The 16247-nt window shown below is 58.5% G+C and overlaps 6 protein-coding genes across 6 annotated transcripts; 2 read left to right on the forward strand and 4 right to left on the reverse strand.

The window, feature by feature from the left end:
- On the reverse strand, positions 1–1915 carry BDZ90DRAFT_233800 (Tim44-domain-containing protein). The gene has a single exon (XM_025506769.1). The coding sequence runs from the start codon at positions 1837–1839 to the stop codon at positions 151–153; it is 1689 nt and encodes a 562-aa protein (XP_025360401.1). The 5' UTR covers positions 1840–1915; the 3' UTR covers positions 1–150.
- Positions 1916–2125: 210 nt separating this feature from the next.
- On the forward strand, positions 2126–3809 carry BDZ90DRAFT_233802 (hypothetical protein). The gene has a single exon (XM_025506770.1). It carries the CDS (start codon positions 2205–2207, stop codon positions 3312–3314), a length of 1110 nt encoding a protein of 369 aa, XP_025360402.1. The 5' UTR covers positions 2126–2204; the 3' UTR covers positions 3315–3809.
- Positions 3810–4973: 1164 nt separating this feature from the next.
- BDZ90DRAFT_62895 (hypothetical protein) lies at positions 4974–7031 on the reverse strand. Its single transcript, XM_025509734.1, has 2 exons — positions 6599–7031; positions 4974–6512 (listed from the first exon to the last, which is right to left on the reverse strand). The coding sequence occupies exons 1-2, from the start codon at positions 6792–6794 to the stop codon at positions 5179–5181; spliced, it is 1530 nt and encodes a 509-aa protein (XP_025360403.1). The 5' UTR covers positions 6795–7031; the 3' UTR covers positions 4974–5178.
- A 2970-nt stretch (positions 7032–10001) lies between these two features.
- Positions 10002–10932, reverse strand: BDZ90DRAFT_62871 (hypothetical protein). The gene has a single exon (XM_025509733.1). The coding sequence runs from the start codon at positions 10718–10720 to the stop codon at positions 10226–10228; it is 495 nt and encodes a 164-aa protein (XP_025360404.1). The 5' UTR covers positions 10721–10932; the 3' UTR covers positions 10002–10225.
- An 860-nt stretch (positions 10933–11792) lies between these two features.
- Positions 11793–13845, reverse strand: BDZ90DRAFT_233807 (CoA-transferase family III). The gene has a single exon (XM_025506771.1). It carries the CDS (start codon positions 13812–13814, stop codon positions 11961–11963), a length of 1854 nt encoding a protein of 617 aa, XP_025360405.1. The 5' UTR covers positions 13815–13845; the 3' UTR covers positions 11793–11960.
- Positions 13846–14109: 264 nt separating this feature from the next.
- On the forward strand, positions 14110–16189 carry BDZ90DRAFT_281187 (MFS general substrate transporter). Its single transcript, XM_025509341.1, has 2 exons — positions 14110–14669; positions 14766–16189. The coding sequence occupies exons 1-2, from the start codon at positions 14436–14438 to the stop codon at positions 16098–16100; spliced, it is 1569 nt and encodes a 522-aa protein (XP_025360406.1). The 5' UTR covers positions 14110–14435; the 3' UTR covers positions 16101–16189.
- The last annotated feature ends 58 nt before the right edge of the window (positions 16190–16247 follow it).

Here is a 16247-nt window from a genome sequence, read left to right on the forward strand (position 1 = left end):
AAGGAGAGCCTCTGAAAGTAGTGTTTCATGTGAGACGCGTTGCTGCCATTCTAATAATGCTCGAGCATGATGCTGCTAGAGTGATGATGATGGTGAAGTCGCGATCTCCCGACTTCTATTGCTTCTCCTTGCTACCCTTCCTCCCCTCGGTCACAAGAAAGCCCCTTGTCCCCTCCTCGCCAGCTCGACGACCTTCCACCCGCCCGTAACCTCATTATCCAGCTCAGCCTCAAGTCGCGTCAATACCACCGCATACCTGCAAAGGTCCGCTTGATCATCCCTACCCGCTTTCACCTCTCCCGTCTTTGGGTCCTTGAACCACATCAGCTCACTCGTTGTGAAGCTGACCACCAAGACGGGCACGTTGTTGTCAAGCATCCTCCCCTGCATGATGTCGACGTTGCGCATGTCCAAGAGCCGGCCGTTGGCAATCATTCCCTTGCTGACGTAGGGATCCACCGTAGCCATCAGCACATTGTAGGTGGCTTCGGAGCACCACTGCCTCAACAGATGGCGGGCAGCACCGTGGTAGGCATCTACAATCTCCGGCAGGACGTACTCCCTCAGCTCCCTTTGGAAGCTCTCGAGCGAGAATTGAGGGTCGAGCGATCTGAAGACACCTACTACCTGCGCCATCTCATTCTCCTCGAACCATCCGCCGATCGTCTCCGTTACGCTACGGAGCCGTTCGATGAAGGGGTTTTCGCTCTCGTCGTAGGCGGTGCGGAGGTCGGAGAGCTTGCGCATGATAGGATTGTTCTCTTTGAAGGTCGACCAGGCTTGCTTGTATGCTGGTTCGGGCCGGAGTACTAGAGATTGGCCAGCGTTGGGATCCTCGGAGAGGGAACGCACCCGGATAGCATAGCCGGAAGGCTTCTTGCGGGGCTGTGGCGTTGGCTTTGGGGCTCCTGCTGATGATGAGGAAGCCTCGCTTTGCTTGCCGCCTTCTTCTGCTGCCGATGAGGTGCTCGCACCATCCTCTTCGGCAGCTGCCCGGGCTCCTGCGGATCCAGCTGCAGCACCAGCGGCAGCCGCCTGCTGAATAGGGTCTGCCTCCTCCTTCGAAGCCGCATCATCGACGACAGTCTCCGCAGCCTGTTGTGGCGTCTCTGGGTCCATGCTAGGCGGAGGCCTGCCAATCTTCCTCAGTCGCGCCTCACGCTTCAACCTCCTCGCCTCCCTCGCATCCGCAGCTCCTGTATCGATGCGCAGCGCCGATCCTCCATCGTCAAAGGCTTCAGTCAACGTCTCACTGAAAGCCTTGTACGCCTCGGTATTCCTAATGGGTGCCGTGGAGTCGGCTAGCTGCCTTGCCATCCTCGACGAGATAGCTGAGAGCCCCTTGATGAGCTCAGAGTCCTCCATCTGCCGCAGTGCAGTCCCCACCGCATCGCCTACGGTGCCTCCACTCTTGCGAAGCTGCGCTGCTGCCTTTTGAAGTCGGGGATTCTCCTTGATGGAGGTGATGATGCGCGCTCGTTCGTAGGCTTCGCGCATGCGCTTCATTGTTTCGGAGTCTTGGATCTTGCCTGCTTCTCCCTGGAGTTGGCGCATGTTGTCCTGCATCTCTTGGGACTTCTTGAGCTCCTCTTTGAGCGTGTCTACAAAGACTTGGAAAGGAGAGCGGGCGGGTCCATCCCCACGAGGAGTTGAGGATGAGAAGTGACGATGAGAGTGATGTATGGCGAGTGCTGTGGGTGGACGATTGAGGGCGAGGGGGCGTGGCTGTATGCGCACGCCATTGCTGATGACTAGCGTAGGTGGGCGAGCCAGTGCCTTGCCTGCCGTCCTCGCTGAGGACGATGCTGCTGATGCCGCTGCTGATGATGAGCGGATCATGTTGTGATGTGGCGAAAAGGAAGTGGTGGGCCTGGGATATGCTGAGCAACCTCCGATGGATCGATGAAGAAGACTTGATTGCTTGCTTGCCTTGCCGCTCGGCGGCGAAAAGGTCCACCCACGGACCGATCCGAGTCCGGCCAAGGGACCAGCGGGGGACGCTCGCGTGGCACATGCTCGACGTGCCTGTTCCGTCGGTCCGTGTCAGAGTCGCTCGCTGCCTCGTCGCTCTCAACATCCAATCCTCAACCTTGATGATGGCGGCGCCGTATCAGACACCTGGACCTTCAGGACTGGGAAGAGCGCCTTCGACGTCCTCCCAGCGCAAGGTCGTCAGGTGGCAGGATGCCGGTCCATCTACCTCGATGACGAACAGGGACGCTATGCCATCCACGCCTGGACAACAAGTGGCTCCTCCTCGCCCTGCGCAACCAGTCAGCGCCGCGACGACGACTTCATCCTCAGTCACAGCATCTCCTGCATCACGTCAAGCATCCATGACACAAACACCCAGCAGGCCCTCTTCCGCAGCAGATTCCCGAATAGTGTCCGCTGGACCCGCGGCTTCATCAGCAGCCCTCTATGCCCGGCTAAGGTGGAACCTAGTTGCACTCCTCCTCCTTTTCCTTGTTCCCCGCATCACCCAATCAAAGCGCATATACTGGTCGCTTCTCGACCTCGTATACTCGGCGCTAGGAAACAGGGCAGACGAGCATCTCGACTCTTCCCTTGCGTGGCTAAGATGGGCAGCTAGCATCTTGTTCCTGATCAATGCTGTAGAGGCAGGAGCGCACTTGTTGTTCCACTCAACGACACAAAAGGAAATTGCAGCAGCAGGAGGGAAGACGGCGCCCAGCTTGGCACGACCTCCAGGCCACATCGATGTCAAGCCAGCACCACCACCAACGCGCAGCAAGGACGCTTCCGAAAAGGCTGCGCGGCGCTACTCTCCGCACTCTCCCCTCCGAGCCAGTCTGGAGGCAGCCGCTCGCAATGCCTCATCCTCTTCTCCTTCTTCTTCATCACCAGGCGGCAGCCCGCTTGCGCCGCGCTACAGCACGACTTCGTCCCCCTCTGGCGGTCTGCTACAGCAACGCCGTCTCCCCTCTGGTCCGCCGAGTAATGCCAGCCCTTTGGCCGCCTATCTGGCCAGACGCTCCTTGTCTTCTGCAACTCATGGTGGTCGGGCGGACATGTCTACTCTCAGTTTCGACAGTAGCGGTGCAGGAGGCGATGATTCGCTCGGGGACGTCTCATCGGATAGCTTCGAGGTGGATCGGGCACTCAGGGTCTTGAGCGGGAGCTATGCGAGGGAGCAAATGAACGTCTTGGTGGGGTCGACGGGAAAGGCGGCGACACCGGGACAGTCAGCGCCGGGGACGGACACGAAGTCAGCGTCGCAGGCTCCGGCTGGCATGCCGCCGCAGACGCCCCTCTTCCAACGGTCGGCATCAGGAGGCGTTGCTGCTCGGTGATGGTTGGGAGTAGGAATAGTCACGAAGACTTGGACAATATCCAGCATCAATCATACGCACACATGTACTCACGTGCCCCGTTTCAGCGACACTTCACGACGCGCAATGCAATACTCTGCCGAAGTGACTCCAACAGCCGCGTAGGCTCCTTGCCTTGATGGAGCTAGGGGGGCTCAGAGAGGGATCATGCTGCCTCGTCCATGTTCGCGGATGGTCCATCAGGGATGGAGTGGCCCGATGCAAGCACGAATGACGAAGAGACAGGAGTTCCATCCGACGCTATCCTCGAAATCAAGTCTGCTCAACGAACCAGCGGCCCTCGTACCTTTCTGATGATTGTACTCACCGGCAAGGGCGTGACCTCGAAGACAGCCCAACGCTGTGCCACTTCCTTGGTCCCTAGACGAGGGATAGTGAACAAGACCTTCCTGTCCATGCTCGACGCTTGACGTACGATGCTCTTCCATCGAATCACATCGCGATCACCCGACGACATTGCTGTGCGTGTCTGTACGAGTAGAAGTAGGAGCGCGAGTCTGGATGGAAACGGGCTAATATGGCTGTCTGTAGGTGCGCTGTGCTTGTGCGTGTACATCTTTGTTTGTCGAGGTTGAGCTTGACAGTAACGCCACGGCGACGATAAGGGCGAAAGCTCGTCCAATCTCCTATCGCCTGTGAGGCGATTCGGGGGCAAAGTAGCGCCGACTGCGCTATCCAGCATCACGCAGTGCAGTAGCATTGAACCATGACAGTCTTGGCTATTCCAGGTCGCAGGCCGTGATGAAGATCAAGACGCAGCTGTACGTCTCTCGAGCGACCGTTCAAGACCGGAAGTTTGCCGGCAACTGATGAGGCGAGAGGAGCCCCTTACTTGACAGCGCCTTCGGTAGCACGCTGCCCTCGCAACCATGATGCGACCACGATTAGATTTCGATTAAATCCAGAGAGTCAGGGGTTGAGGCGTACGTTACGCACGCCCTCGTTACTCTTCCGAGACTTCCGCAGCGCAACGTTCATGTCAACGTCTCCTGTCCGTAGCGAGATGCGAGTCGGACGTTCCGTCTTTTCCTCTTTGATATCTCAGGTTGAAACCATGAGCCGCGAATGGAATGAAACACGGAGATCGCGACCTGCGAAGACTAAGGTTGTATTTCCAGGTACACCGAGCTAGCTGACATGCTAGTGCCAGATTGGACGCGCAGATGTGTGCGCACTTGCGTGCGTTAGACTGAAAGAGTGAGACGAGACGAGCACGCAGACGCCTTCCGGCCGGGTGAGGTAGTGCTGCCGCGAGAAGATACTGGCTTCATATGAGTAGGTGGCGAGGACTTCCTTTCGGAGGGTCCGAGATGAAAGTGCTGGATGAGGAGGGCCAGGAGTAGCAAAGTGCCCGTAGGCGGAGAGGGAGGGGAGTGACAGGTGCTGATGAGTGAGCGCTGGGAAGAGGATTGGCATAGCGTGGCAGGATTGACGCCGCGTGGACAGGTAGACGACCAGACCCCGACACGATGGAGTCTTCTCGTCACACTTCACTACGGCGGCAATGAGCAAGGCAATGGAGTATCATTAGACTGGCATGGTGGTAGTGTGAGGGTGTGAGAGGATTAGACTGAATGAATGCCCAGATGATTGGAGAGAAGCAAAAGAGAGTGTGTTGTCTGACGTTGTCTGACGAGAGATCGAGGTCCGCACGATCCCACGGGCCGGCGTGGCTGACCGTCGCTGGTAGTCGGAATGGAATGCTTAGCTATTTGATGGATTTGGCCTTGTCGTAAAGGAGGGGAAAGAGGGTCTGTCGTTACTTCGAGAGGCGTAGGGTCACTATGGACGGTATCATTGAGAAGTCAGGGAGCTTGAGAAGAGTCTAAGACGACCATGATGGGTGGTCGCCGTATGCCTGCTGCTGCTGATAGCGGTAGGCTGCTGCAGCATTTGCTGCTTTTGATGCCTCTGCGGTGGAGGATGCGAACGGGTTCGATGTAAAGCGAGGAGCGGCTGCCTTGATCTGGTGGGCGCGCTGCTGCTGCTGCTGCTGCTGTTGCTGAGCGGCGTGCTGCTGGTAGGCTGCGTAAGCGTCGTACGTGCCAGCCGGGGCACCTTGGGGTGCGTCGAGCGGGTCGACTGCCTCCCAGACGAAGTCGTCGCCGTTAGAGGGCGAGTCGGCGAACTCCGAGGCGGGCGTCTGCGGTGTAGTACGGCTGCTCGAGGCGGCAGAGTCGTATGGGCTGGGCAGGTGGGACATAGCTGAGTCCGAAGATGACATGACAGAGCCGTAGGAGATGCTGCCGCGCGACGATGAGGGCGAGCCAGGGTTGTAGTAGACGGCCGGTGCTGCGCCGGGCACGCAGAGGTGCGTAGGCTGCGTTGAAGGAGGGACCGTGTATGCTCGCTGATGGCTGTTGTTGTACTGTTGAGAGACCGAGTGGCTGCGATAGTTGGCGCTCGCCCTGTCCAAGGCCGTGTCGCTGGAGCTAGCGCCAGGAACGCTGTTCGATGAGACCATAGGTTGTGATGCCATGGATGGGTAGCCTGCAATGCTGGCGCGGCTGCTGAAGGGTGCCACAGGGGCGTAGCGGTCCGGGAAGCATGGCTCCGAGGCTGCCGATGGCGAGACAGCGGAAGGTGCACCGACGATCTCAACGTCTTCGACGGCGGCGGCAAGGTGGTGGTGTCGAGGAGCCTCGAACTGGTCGTGATCGGCCATGGAGCTCATGTTGGGCGAAGGTGGCTCAACAGGTGCATGGATGCGGCCCTGCTCGAGTCCGGCGACAAAGTCGTCGAGCTCCTCAATCTCTACATTGACTCGGAAGCCGAGGTAGCCAAAGAGCTCGCGCTCCATCTGGTTGACTTCTCGGAGGGAGAAGAGCCCTTGGCCAACGATGGTCCAGCTCTTGTTCGAGTAGGTGTCATCGCAGGTGCTCTTGCTGGCAAGCATAAGGGCCGAGATGAACAGGCGGTGACCAGAAGAGCCCCGGGCGGCGGGGAACCTCGACTTGAGACGCTTGAGGAGGAAAAGGGCCTGGTGGGTGACGGCGAGGGGCAGGCGCGTACGGTGGAGGGCGTAGGCGATGAATTCGGAGAGTCGCGGTGCTGCCTTGGTCGTCGAGCTCGAAGGTGACGATGAGACAGACGACGATGTCGAGTCGAGAGGGCAAGAGAAGAGGGCGAGAATGACTCGCTCGCACAGCTCGGCGAGGTCTATAGCGCAGAGACGAAGGTGTGTTCAAGTGTCAGTTAAGGCGCTGATGGAATAGCATACACTCTGCCTCTGCACTCGTACTCACCTCGGTGGCCATAGAAGCGGTCATGCTCGATTGCTGAGTTGCTAGATCGGCTGGATCGCCTCGATGATGACGAGGCAACCTTGTGGTGTTGAGCGTAGCTGGCGGCGCCACATGACGATGTCGAGGCCGACGAAGACGACGAAGACGACGACGATGAGGGCCGGCAGTGGTATGCAGAAGCTACGGCGGCGGCCATTTTGAAGGTCTTGTTGCTAGGCCGGATAGGTGGAGTTGCTCTACTTGCTCTTCGATACTTGGGGCATACAATTGACGCAAGATGATCGTCGGATCAGGATCTCGAAGATAGCAAGATTGTTGAGGAGAGGACGAGTATTCCGGAGGTCACACCGAAAGGCCGAAGGAGTATTGGATGGAGGCAGCGGCAGCTCTGGCGGCGGCGGCAGCGGCGGCTGGATGTAGGAGGGATGACGGGGCGTGATTACCAAGGCAAAAAGGAGCTGCTAGCTAGTAATCACTGATGAGCCGGATAGTGAGTGGCTCGCGAGTGGGCGACGAAAAAGAATGGGAGATATGATGGGGATGAGAGAATGGAAGGAGCAATGAGATGTCGTGATGGTAGCGGCGTTAAGAGGGGACTGGTGGATAATTATACGAACATGAAACGTCGTCGTCGTCGTCCTGTCGCCTCTGCGTGGCCCGCCGCCGTCGTCGTACGGCTCCCGCCCGTCAGTCTCACCTCGTCTCGTCTCTCGGGCCCTTCTCTTCACACGCAGTCTCACTGATCCCCGCCCGTAGAGGCAGGCGGCTAGGCGCTAGTCTTTCGACTGCGACGACGCGGGCAGCAAGCAATCGGAGATGACCCCAAAGAAGGAGCAGCAGAAGCCAGCACAAAGCACCAAAAGCGTGCGTCCTTGTGCGTGCAGAGATAGAGGCAGGGGTTAACCCTCTCTTACCAGTGTCCTCTTCGGGAGAGTGCAAGAGGACAAAGAACAGGCCGGCAGGCGATGCAGCCGCGGTGACTGAGAGAGAAAGAGGAAAGGGGGCCCATGGGTGGCGACGTCTAGCGGCGGGCCGGCCTAGGCGAGGACGATGTGGCCTATAGTCGAATCACGAAGCGGAGAAGCAAATAAGGCGAAGGGGGCCAAGCGAGACCAGACGAGACCAGACGCGAACAAGCAAGGCAGAGAGAGTGCAGTGCATTTGCAGCGGCGGGCGGGCAAGCGGGCTAGCGACGCAGTGTGCAGCCCAGCGCCAGTCTGCAGCACACCTACACGCACACACAAGCAAAAGCAAGCAAGCTGTGGTCAGAGAGACGCCCAGAGATGGGCGCCCCGGCTACAGCAACGGCAAGTACGTCGATTCATCACACACACACACACACACACCTTGGCCCGCTCTCAGCTGCGTCACCAAGGCCCCCCCTGCTTCTCTGATCCTCGGCAAAGGATTGCGTAGGATAGGAAAGGACTCCGAAAGCTCCTAGTCTTCTACGCAAGCCAGTGTGAATCAGACAAATCGTGCGATAGAACGAAGACGAGTCGAGGCGGCTTTGTTTTTTCTCAGCCAGGTTTTCAGACGTATGTCTGCAAGCAACTCCACGTAGATGAGAGGACCAGAACGTCGACAGCGGAGCTTGGTCGATTCATCGGCCGGGTGTGATGGGGTGCTGCGACGGGTGGCTTCCTCGAACTCACGCTCACGCTTGGGCCCTTCCGAATGGGCCCCCTGAGTAGGCAATTAGAGCGCACGGCAGAGTCCGCAATATTCACCGCACACACCCAGCTCACAGTTCACTGATCCATGCTTCAAGGCTCTACTGCTCTCGCCACTCGGATTCTCACGACAGCGCTGGGACCTTTTCGTGTCCTCTTGCTCATACCTCGCTCAGGCCTCCGTGGGGACCTTGGAAGAAGTTCCTTTTTTTACACGTAGCGTGTCTAGCGTAAGCATCGTCAAAGAGTGTAGGCGTGAGCCAGCGTGGATTTGCGCCGCGGTGAGTCCTGCCCTGAGGAAGGACTGTCCCTTGCTCTTCCCTCAATAGCAGCTAGCAGCTGGTGGTCTGGCCTAGACTGGTACAGATGGTGCACTGAAACTTGGAACAAACAAAGGACCGGGCGCATCTCCGCTCACCGGCCAAGCAAGCGCCCGTCGTGTGTCGCGGGTGAAAGCTGCGCGGCAGGCCGGCCTGCAGGCAGCCTTGACCCATTTCATCGTCCGTGGGCCCTGCCTGGGCGGTCGATAGCGCCCCGCTCGGCCCTGCGACCTGCCTGAAGAAGCAGGTCGGAGACGCAGAATCGGTAGTCGTCGTCGTGGGTCCCTCTACCGCCCGACCGTCCGTCCTGCTTCTTTACCCTCTAAGGCAAGTACGCCAGTCAAACAGTCGATCAACTTGTCGCTTCCTTGAACAGGCGAGGGCGCATCGATCCGTACGGCGATCTCAGAGGTGCGTGATCGCACCATCAGTCTCGGGCAATCCTTGAAAGAGTGAAAAAAAAAACTGGTCTTAGCCCTAACGAGCATTGAGAGGGGCCTACGATCTCATGAGAATGCAAGACTCGGCGAGTGGGAAAACCAAGCTCACTTGCAGCGGCGAGCAGCATCGTACGACCAGCGATGGCGATTGTAGCCCAACCAAGGCTCACGCTGTGGGCTGCATCCCGTCAATGGATTCACTGATACGGCAGCGGGCTGCATCCGATGTCATGTCAACCACTTCGAGGACGCAGTGTGTGAAAGCAGAACTGTGGTGCTTACCTGCCTGCCAAGAGAAGGCACCATCGATGCCATGCGGCAGAGTGCAGAGTGAAGATCACGGGGAGGTCCTTCGTCCTGCTGGTCTAGCGTCTACATGTGACTTCATCGAGTAGACAAGCCGTGGGCGGACACGACATTTGACAGCTTAGCGCCCCCGGCTACGGCGGTGTTGGTGTCGACCGAGTGGAGAAGAGCACGCACGCAGCGGGGTCTCTGGCGGCGGCTAAACGCAACCCAATTCTTCGTACATCACTTTCGGCCCCTATCCAACAAATCACATCGACTAGCAAGAGATGCAAGCGGGCCAAATCTATCAATCAAATCCGTCAATCAAGTCCCCCCCACCTCTTGCACCGCAGATCTGGTTGAGGGATTCTCTCGTCGCCACCAGCATGCATGAGAAACAGCAGCAGCAGCAGCAGCAGCAGCAGCAGCATCGCCCTTCGGCCGGCGTCGCGGTGTAGCGACGTTGACCCACCGCGCTGTCCCCGCCGTCTTATCGCTACCGCCTGGCGAGGTGCCAAATGTCACGCACGCTAGTGTTCATGCGACGCCGTACTGTACGCCTAAAAACCCGGTGCCCGGCCTTGATTGAACAGCTTGTGCGGGGACATGGATCGAACGATGCCCGCCGCTACCCCTTGCTCCTCCTTTGATCATTGATCATACGAGCCTCGAAGTCTTCTTTGCAGGAAGCGACCCGATGCTGGGGGTCCAATGCGGGACGGTCGATCAATTCAATTCGACGGCCAAAGACGACCACAGCGACGGCGGTGGAGGTGGTAGTAATGGCTGGCGCGGGCTTGGGCTCGCCAGAGCTCCGTAGGACCTCGGTCATTGACGCGTCGCAGCTTCTCAACAACGCCTTACCGAGCTCCGTCGTGTCTACTGCTGCGCTCTTAGCTTGGTCATTCAGACTGCAAAGACGGCGCTCGTAAATCTTGTCTCAGTCGCACCACCGGGTACTTCCTTCCCACGACGAGAATCGCGTGGTCGGTAACGACATCGCGTGTGGCGTCCCTCGTTTTGCATTGAGCTTTGCGTGGCATGCCGTCGCTGTAGTCGCCGTAGTGATACGACCGGCGCTAAGCACGTAAAGTTGAAGCCACACACCATGTCTGCTTGTAGGATCCTCGGTCTCAGTCCAACTAGAACTCGAGCCACGCGACACGCGATGCGCCAAAGGGCGGAGTCAGTCAGAGCGGAGTTTGCCTGCCGGTCTCGCTGCTCTTCAATACCAATGCGCCGCTCCGCACCAGCGCAACTTCTCAACCGTCGTCTCACCAGGCTAGGCTTGGCTGTGGCAGCAGCAGGTCTAGACATGCTTTGTAGTTGGCAGGTCTCAGATCTCAGGCGATAAAATTCGCCGTTTGTCGCTTTGTTAGTTGTCTCGCGGAGCATGGACATCCATGGATTCGGGAGCTGGAGCGCAGGCGGATGCGGATGCGGACGCAGATGGCCATGCTCTGTCACGGGCCGGTCAAGAAGACTGTCTTGAATTCAAGGTTACGGCTATGTGCGGATCTCCGTCGATGCTCCGACCTCGAGGGAGATCCGTCTATTGTGCTGCTGGCTCCGTCGTCTGGAGGCAACACGGATGCTTGGCCGGACGCGAGGATTTCGAGTGGCCCTTGATGGCATGGTTGGTGGCTGGCTGGTACATTGATGCCCCGCCGTAGCGCAGCGCATGATGCAGCGTGGCATCGTCGTCGCTATACCTAGCAAAAAGGAAATCGATCTTCATGACCAATACCCGCTCAGGCTTGCTTTAGCAATCACGACGTCTTCTGATTCAAATTCTCCCATTGGCGAGGTCAAGATGTCGGGCGCCCTATTGAAAGCAAAAATGCAGGCAGACCGAGCATGCTGGCATGCTTTGATGAAGAGGGTAAGGGGAAGGTCAGGTCGCTCGGCAAGGGGCACCCGAACGTGTTCGTGAGATTGAGGGAGGGGAGGGGCAAGAGCCATCAACGTGAGATTACTGAGCCTTCTTGGTGATGCAGAGATCACGAGGCGATGGCGTTGCAAAGGCCCAAGCGAAGCTTTGTCTCCCTGGCTAGAGTCGATTGCCGATTGCCGCCTTGCACACGCATTCCCGAGGGCGCCGATTAGCTTTGGCGCCCTTGGCTTCCCCGTTGCGTGCGAAGAGTCCGAGACTCTCGTCCTGACCGAAGTCTGTGAATGCACAAGATCGTGATGGGAACAAGGGTGGGATGAATGGCTCATGAATCAAGCCGTGCTAGCGGCAAAAGAGCAACGAGGGAAGGGGGCCCCATTCTCGTATCGATGTGATCTAGCGTCCAGCTCAGCTCGGGCCTTTTTTTCTCTTGATTGCTCGCCCTTCTTTTGCTGTTCTTGACTACCCTTTACCCATTTCCCTCATGACAATGTTCCGAACAGGCAAGAGCATCGTGGGGACGGCGTGGGACGATCAGCAGCGCCACATGGGTTGTCACGAAGGAAAAGTCTTCTTTAGAGCGTGCATGCATGAATAGGATGGATTGAAGGGCTGCGTGCCACCCCTTGCCCTCGCGGGCGTCGCAGCGCCTCCATCTGGCCAAGGATTGCGCACGACATCATCCGGACGAATACGATGACCGGCGCAGGTAATGGTGACACATCGCATCGCATTGGAGATCACTGTCTCTCACGCCCCTGCATCCGACACCCATATCGGCCTCGACGCCGAGCCCTCCGGCCCGGCAGCAAGGGGTCCATCCATTCCGAGCTTGGAAGGTGCCGAGCTCCACCTTCTCCTTTTGCCATCAATCTTTGCAGCGTGTCGGACACCGAGGGACAGGAGGTTGCGATGGCTATCGAGTGTGCTGCGCAGTGGAGTTGCTACCATGTGATCGATCATAAGCTGAGGAGAAGTAGACGATGGCAAAGCTGGGGCTGCAAAGGCCACCTCCGCAGGGTAGCGCCCCAGGCTGCGCAACAGTCGAGCTACGCCGGCTAATGATACCCGGACGGTGTAGCTGATTTGGGGACGCACCTTCTCTTCTTTGCCCAATGCCAGGAGCTGACGGCAGCGCGCGGCCAGGATACCCAGCGCGAGGAGGTAACCAGCTGCGTGGTCGAGAGCTTGGACCGGGAGCGCTTTGGGGGACACATTGACCTTGCTCTCGTGACCCTGTGAGCTTTCGAATGCCAGCGCCTCAGAGTGATTGATTCCCGTAGCATTCTGTACAAGCGAATCGAAGCCGCGTATCTGGTGCCAGGGAGCTTCTCGGTCGTCGCCACCGTAGGCGCTCAGCGAGGCATAGATGAGGCCCGGTCGAATGCGATGAACGTCGTCAACGCCGAAGCCTCGAGATGCCAGACCTCCCGGGCGATAGCTCTGCAGTAGGACGTCTGCATTCTGAAGGGCGTGCTCGAGCGCGACTTTCCCGTGGCCAAGCCCGTCGTCGAGATTCAGCCAATGGGTCTGCTTGCCGCGCATCGTATCTGCCTCCAGGACCGGCAGGTTTGGCAGACGAGGCGATGACAGGAGTGTCACGGTATGACCATGTACGGCGAGAGCACGACCAGCAACAGGCGCCGCGATGACTCGGCTCATATCGATGATCCTCAGAGGGCCTTGCTGCGGTGACAGCTGAGCTCGGTCGTCTGAGTCGCCCTCCGAATTGATCGGCTCGACGTGCAGGGCTGCGTCAGCCGCGGTCCTCCTGCCGTGCTCCGACCGATCCCATTCTTCTTCTGAGCGAAATGCCGTAGCGCACATTCCCTCCTCCTGGGCCATGCGCTCGAACTCCAGCTTACCCCACTTGCGTAGAGCCTCTTCAACGTGAGAACGATGGACGGCCTCCATCTCGGCATGTACTTCTGGCTTTATATCTACAGGCCTTACCTGCCGCAGCTGAGACGAAGGTGGCAAGGAGGGCAGTAAGGCCAAAATTCGCAGCAGTCCGGCCTTGTGATGGGGAAAATTGGTGTGCAGACGGACGTAGCCGTCGCGACAAGGGTAGACGCCCGCTAATGGGTCCCATTCGCCCGTCAAGCCGTCGCGAGGAAGACCGAGTGCATCGAAGGCTTTCGATGATGTGATGCGATGTGACTTTGCTAGCAGTTCCGAGGACACTCTGCCCATCTGGGACCCTTCGTCGTCACGATCCACAACAGCGATGCCTGTGCAGACGCGACGATGATGTAGGTAAGACGCGGGTGCTCGACGCCGACACCTCAACTCACGTGTATACTTCTCGCTCGCAAATTCGAGCACTGCCTCTCGCTGATCAACGCTTATTGCTCGCTTCTCGAGGCGCGCAAGTAGGTCTTTTGCAGGCCCACTCTGCAGCTCCTCCGCCAGCACTTGAGCGCATGCCACGGCAGCGATGGTGGCCTGCGCAAGCAAGCCAACCTTGAAAGTCGAAGGCACGCTGGGCCCGGCGTCAGGCGCTGGCAGGCGCACTTGCAAGGCAGCGATACAGTCATATGGGAGGCCTGCCGTCATCCACAGATGCTCGAGAAGTGCGCGAGGAGTGATGCTCGCGTCTAACATGGTGGCATGAAAGTGGTAGTAGTTAGTTGGGCGGCGAGGAGGTGGAGTGCAGCAAGATGTGTCGGAAGCAGCCACGTGTCTCAAAGGGCGAGCGTACTCAGCCATTGATGGTCTCATGGCACTCAATCAGTGGAACGAAGAGGTGAGTGGCCATGGCTTCGCTGCGGGCGTGAGGCCATCTCTGATGCCATTCCTGCCCACCAACCTTGCTGTACAGGACCGCGTCGCTCAGCTTGACCTTCTAATGAGGCGCCGTGACGACCAAAGGCAGGCGTGACCAAATTCGCACGCCACCCTCTGATGGAATTTCTCCTCTCGCTGTGGTCGATCGACCTGCAGCGGCCACCTGATGCCTCGAGGCGCGGCGGCGCGGCGTGCCTGGGGACGGACCCGGCTCCCAAGCTGGCCTCAGGCCTATCGTCTGTCCGTCTGTGCTCCGCTCTGGTCGTGAGAAGAACGAGTCAGGCCACATCAAGTGCCTGACATCTCTCGACTTGGTGATGTGATCAGCACCACCCTCGAGAGGCTGGCGACCCAATCCTCTCCTCTTCACATCTCATCTTGGCGGACATACAGCGATCGGCAACGTCGCAAGCGCCTCTTTGCCCCACACCCATCGACATGGAAGGCAAGGACAACGCCTCGTTGGCGTCGCTACCATCACGGCGAAACATCGTGCGGCGGATCGACATTCTCCTGCTTCCTCTGCTCACAATTTGCTACGGCCTTCAATTCTACGACAAGGCCGTCCTAGGTTCAGCTACCATCTTTGGCATCCTCGATGACCTCGAGCTTGCAACTGTCAGTGGTGGCAAGAGGGATCTCAGCAGGTATAGTGCTGCGACTGCTGCCTTTGTGAGTGCAACGCCATTCGCAGATATCGATCCATGAGGCTCAGCTACTGACACGACGTCGTATCCTCCTCCTCCTCCTCCTCGCCCTTCCTACAAGTACTATGGCTATGTTGGAGCGGTGATTCCAGCGTCCTTTCTCGCCCAGCGACTACGCCCCAACTACTTCCTGGGCGGAGCCATCTTTCTCTGGGGATTCATCGTCCTCCTCACCCCCGCCATCGCATCGTGGCAAGGCCTAATAGCGCAGCGCGTCTTCCTAGGCGCCGTCGAGTCTACCGTCAGTCCTGGATTCCTCCTGGTGACGCGGCGCTTCTGGACGAGGCAGGAGATGCCTATGCGAGTCGGAGTGTGGTACTCTGCCACTGGATTGTTCAGTGTCTTTAGTGGGCTGGTCAATTATGGACTGGGCACGAGGAGTCATCCAGGAATTGCCACTTGGAAGACCCTCTTCCTAGTCCCCGGCTTCCTCACTGTCTTCTTTGGAGCCGTCGTGCTACTCTTCTTGCCTCCTGAGCCGGCGAGGGATGCAGTCATCAAAGTGCCCGGGTACAACACCTTTTCGCCCGCCGAGAGAGAGGCAATGCTGCGGGCTACACGTCTTGAAGCGCTGGGTCGCGAGTCGGACAAATGGGAGTGGAGCCAAGTGTTGGAGGCATTGTGCGACTACAAGGTGTGGATCTACTTCCTCCTCGCAACGGCAATCTACGTCTGCAACGGCGGCGTAACCGTCTTTGGTCCTTTGCTCATCAAGTCGTTTGGCTACTCGTCCACCAGAGCGATCCTGCTTCAGACGCCCGGTGGCGCCGTCACCGTCGTGGCCATCCTCCTCGCCTGCTGGATGTCACTGCGATTCCGCAACGCCCGCCTGCTCATTCTTGCCCTCAGCTGCTTGCCCGTCATCTTGGGAGCGGCACTGATCTGGGCTCCCTCTGTCAATTGGCAGAAGCATCAGGCTATGCCGCTCATCGGCTATTACCTCCTCCCTGCCTTTGGAGCGCCCTACGTTATGCTTCTCTCCTCTCTCGCAGCGAATGTAGCGGGCACAACCAAGGCGTCATTCGCCGCTGGGGCGGTATTCGTGGGCTACAACGTAGGCAACATCGCCTCGGCGTACATCCTGCTACCCTCTGAGGCCAGCGTGCACTACGCTACGACTTGGAAGATTATCATCTCGATGATGTGCGCATCGATTGGGCTTGCGGGAATATTGGCCGGCGCGATGACGTGGGAGAATAGGAGGAGAGACAAGAGGGCTGAACGGGACGGTAGCAGCGTGCCCCCTACGCCTGTAGAGGGCCAGCAGGAGAAGAAGTTGGACTCCGATGCTGGCCTGAACAAAGATGTCGAGGCGACGTCTTCTGACGCTGCTGCTGCGGTTGAGCAGAGGGACCTGACCGACTGGCAGAACAAGGCTTTCCGCTATGTGTTGTAGGGGAGCGAGCTCGGCCGTGGTAGATGGATTCACAGGCAGCACGTGTTCTAGATCCATCGCAGTGATGCAATCAACCTTGTCTCGATGTGAGCGATGATGCCTTGACGGCGGTGGCAGCACTACGCCAGACTACAGCTGAGGTGTACT

The sequence above is a fragment of the Jaminaea rosea genome, assembly GCF_003144245.1.
Source record: "Jaminaea rosea strain MCA 5214 unplaced genomic scaffold BDZ90scaffold_13, whole genome shotgun sequence".
NCBI classification, from domain to species: domain Eukaryota; kingdom Fungi; phylum Basidiomycota; class Exobasidiomycetes; order Microstromatales; genus Jaminaea; species Jaminaea rosea.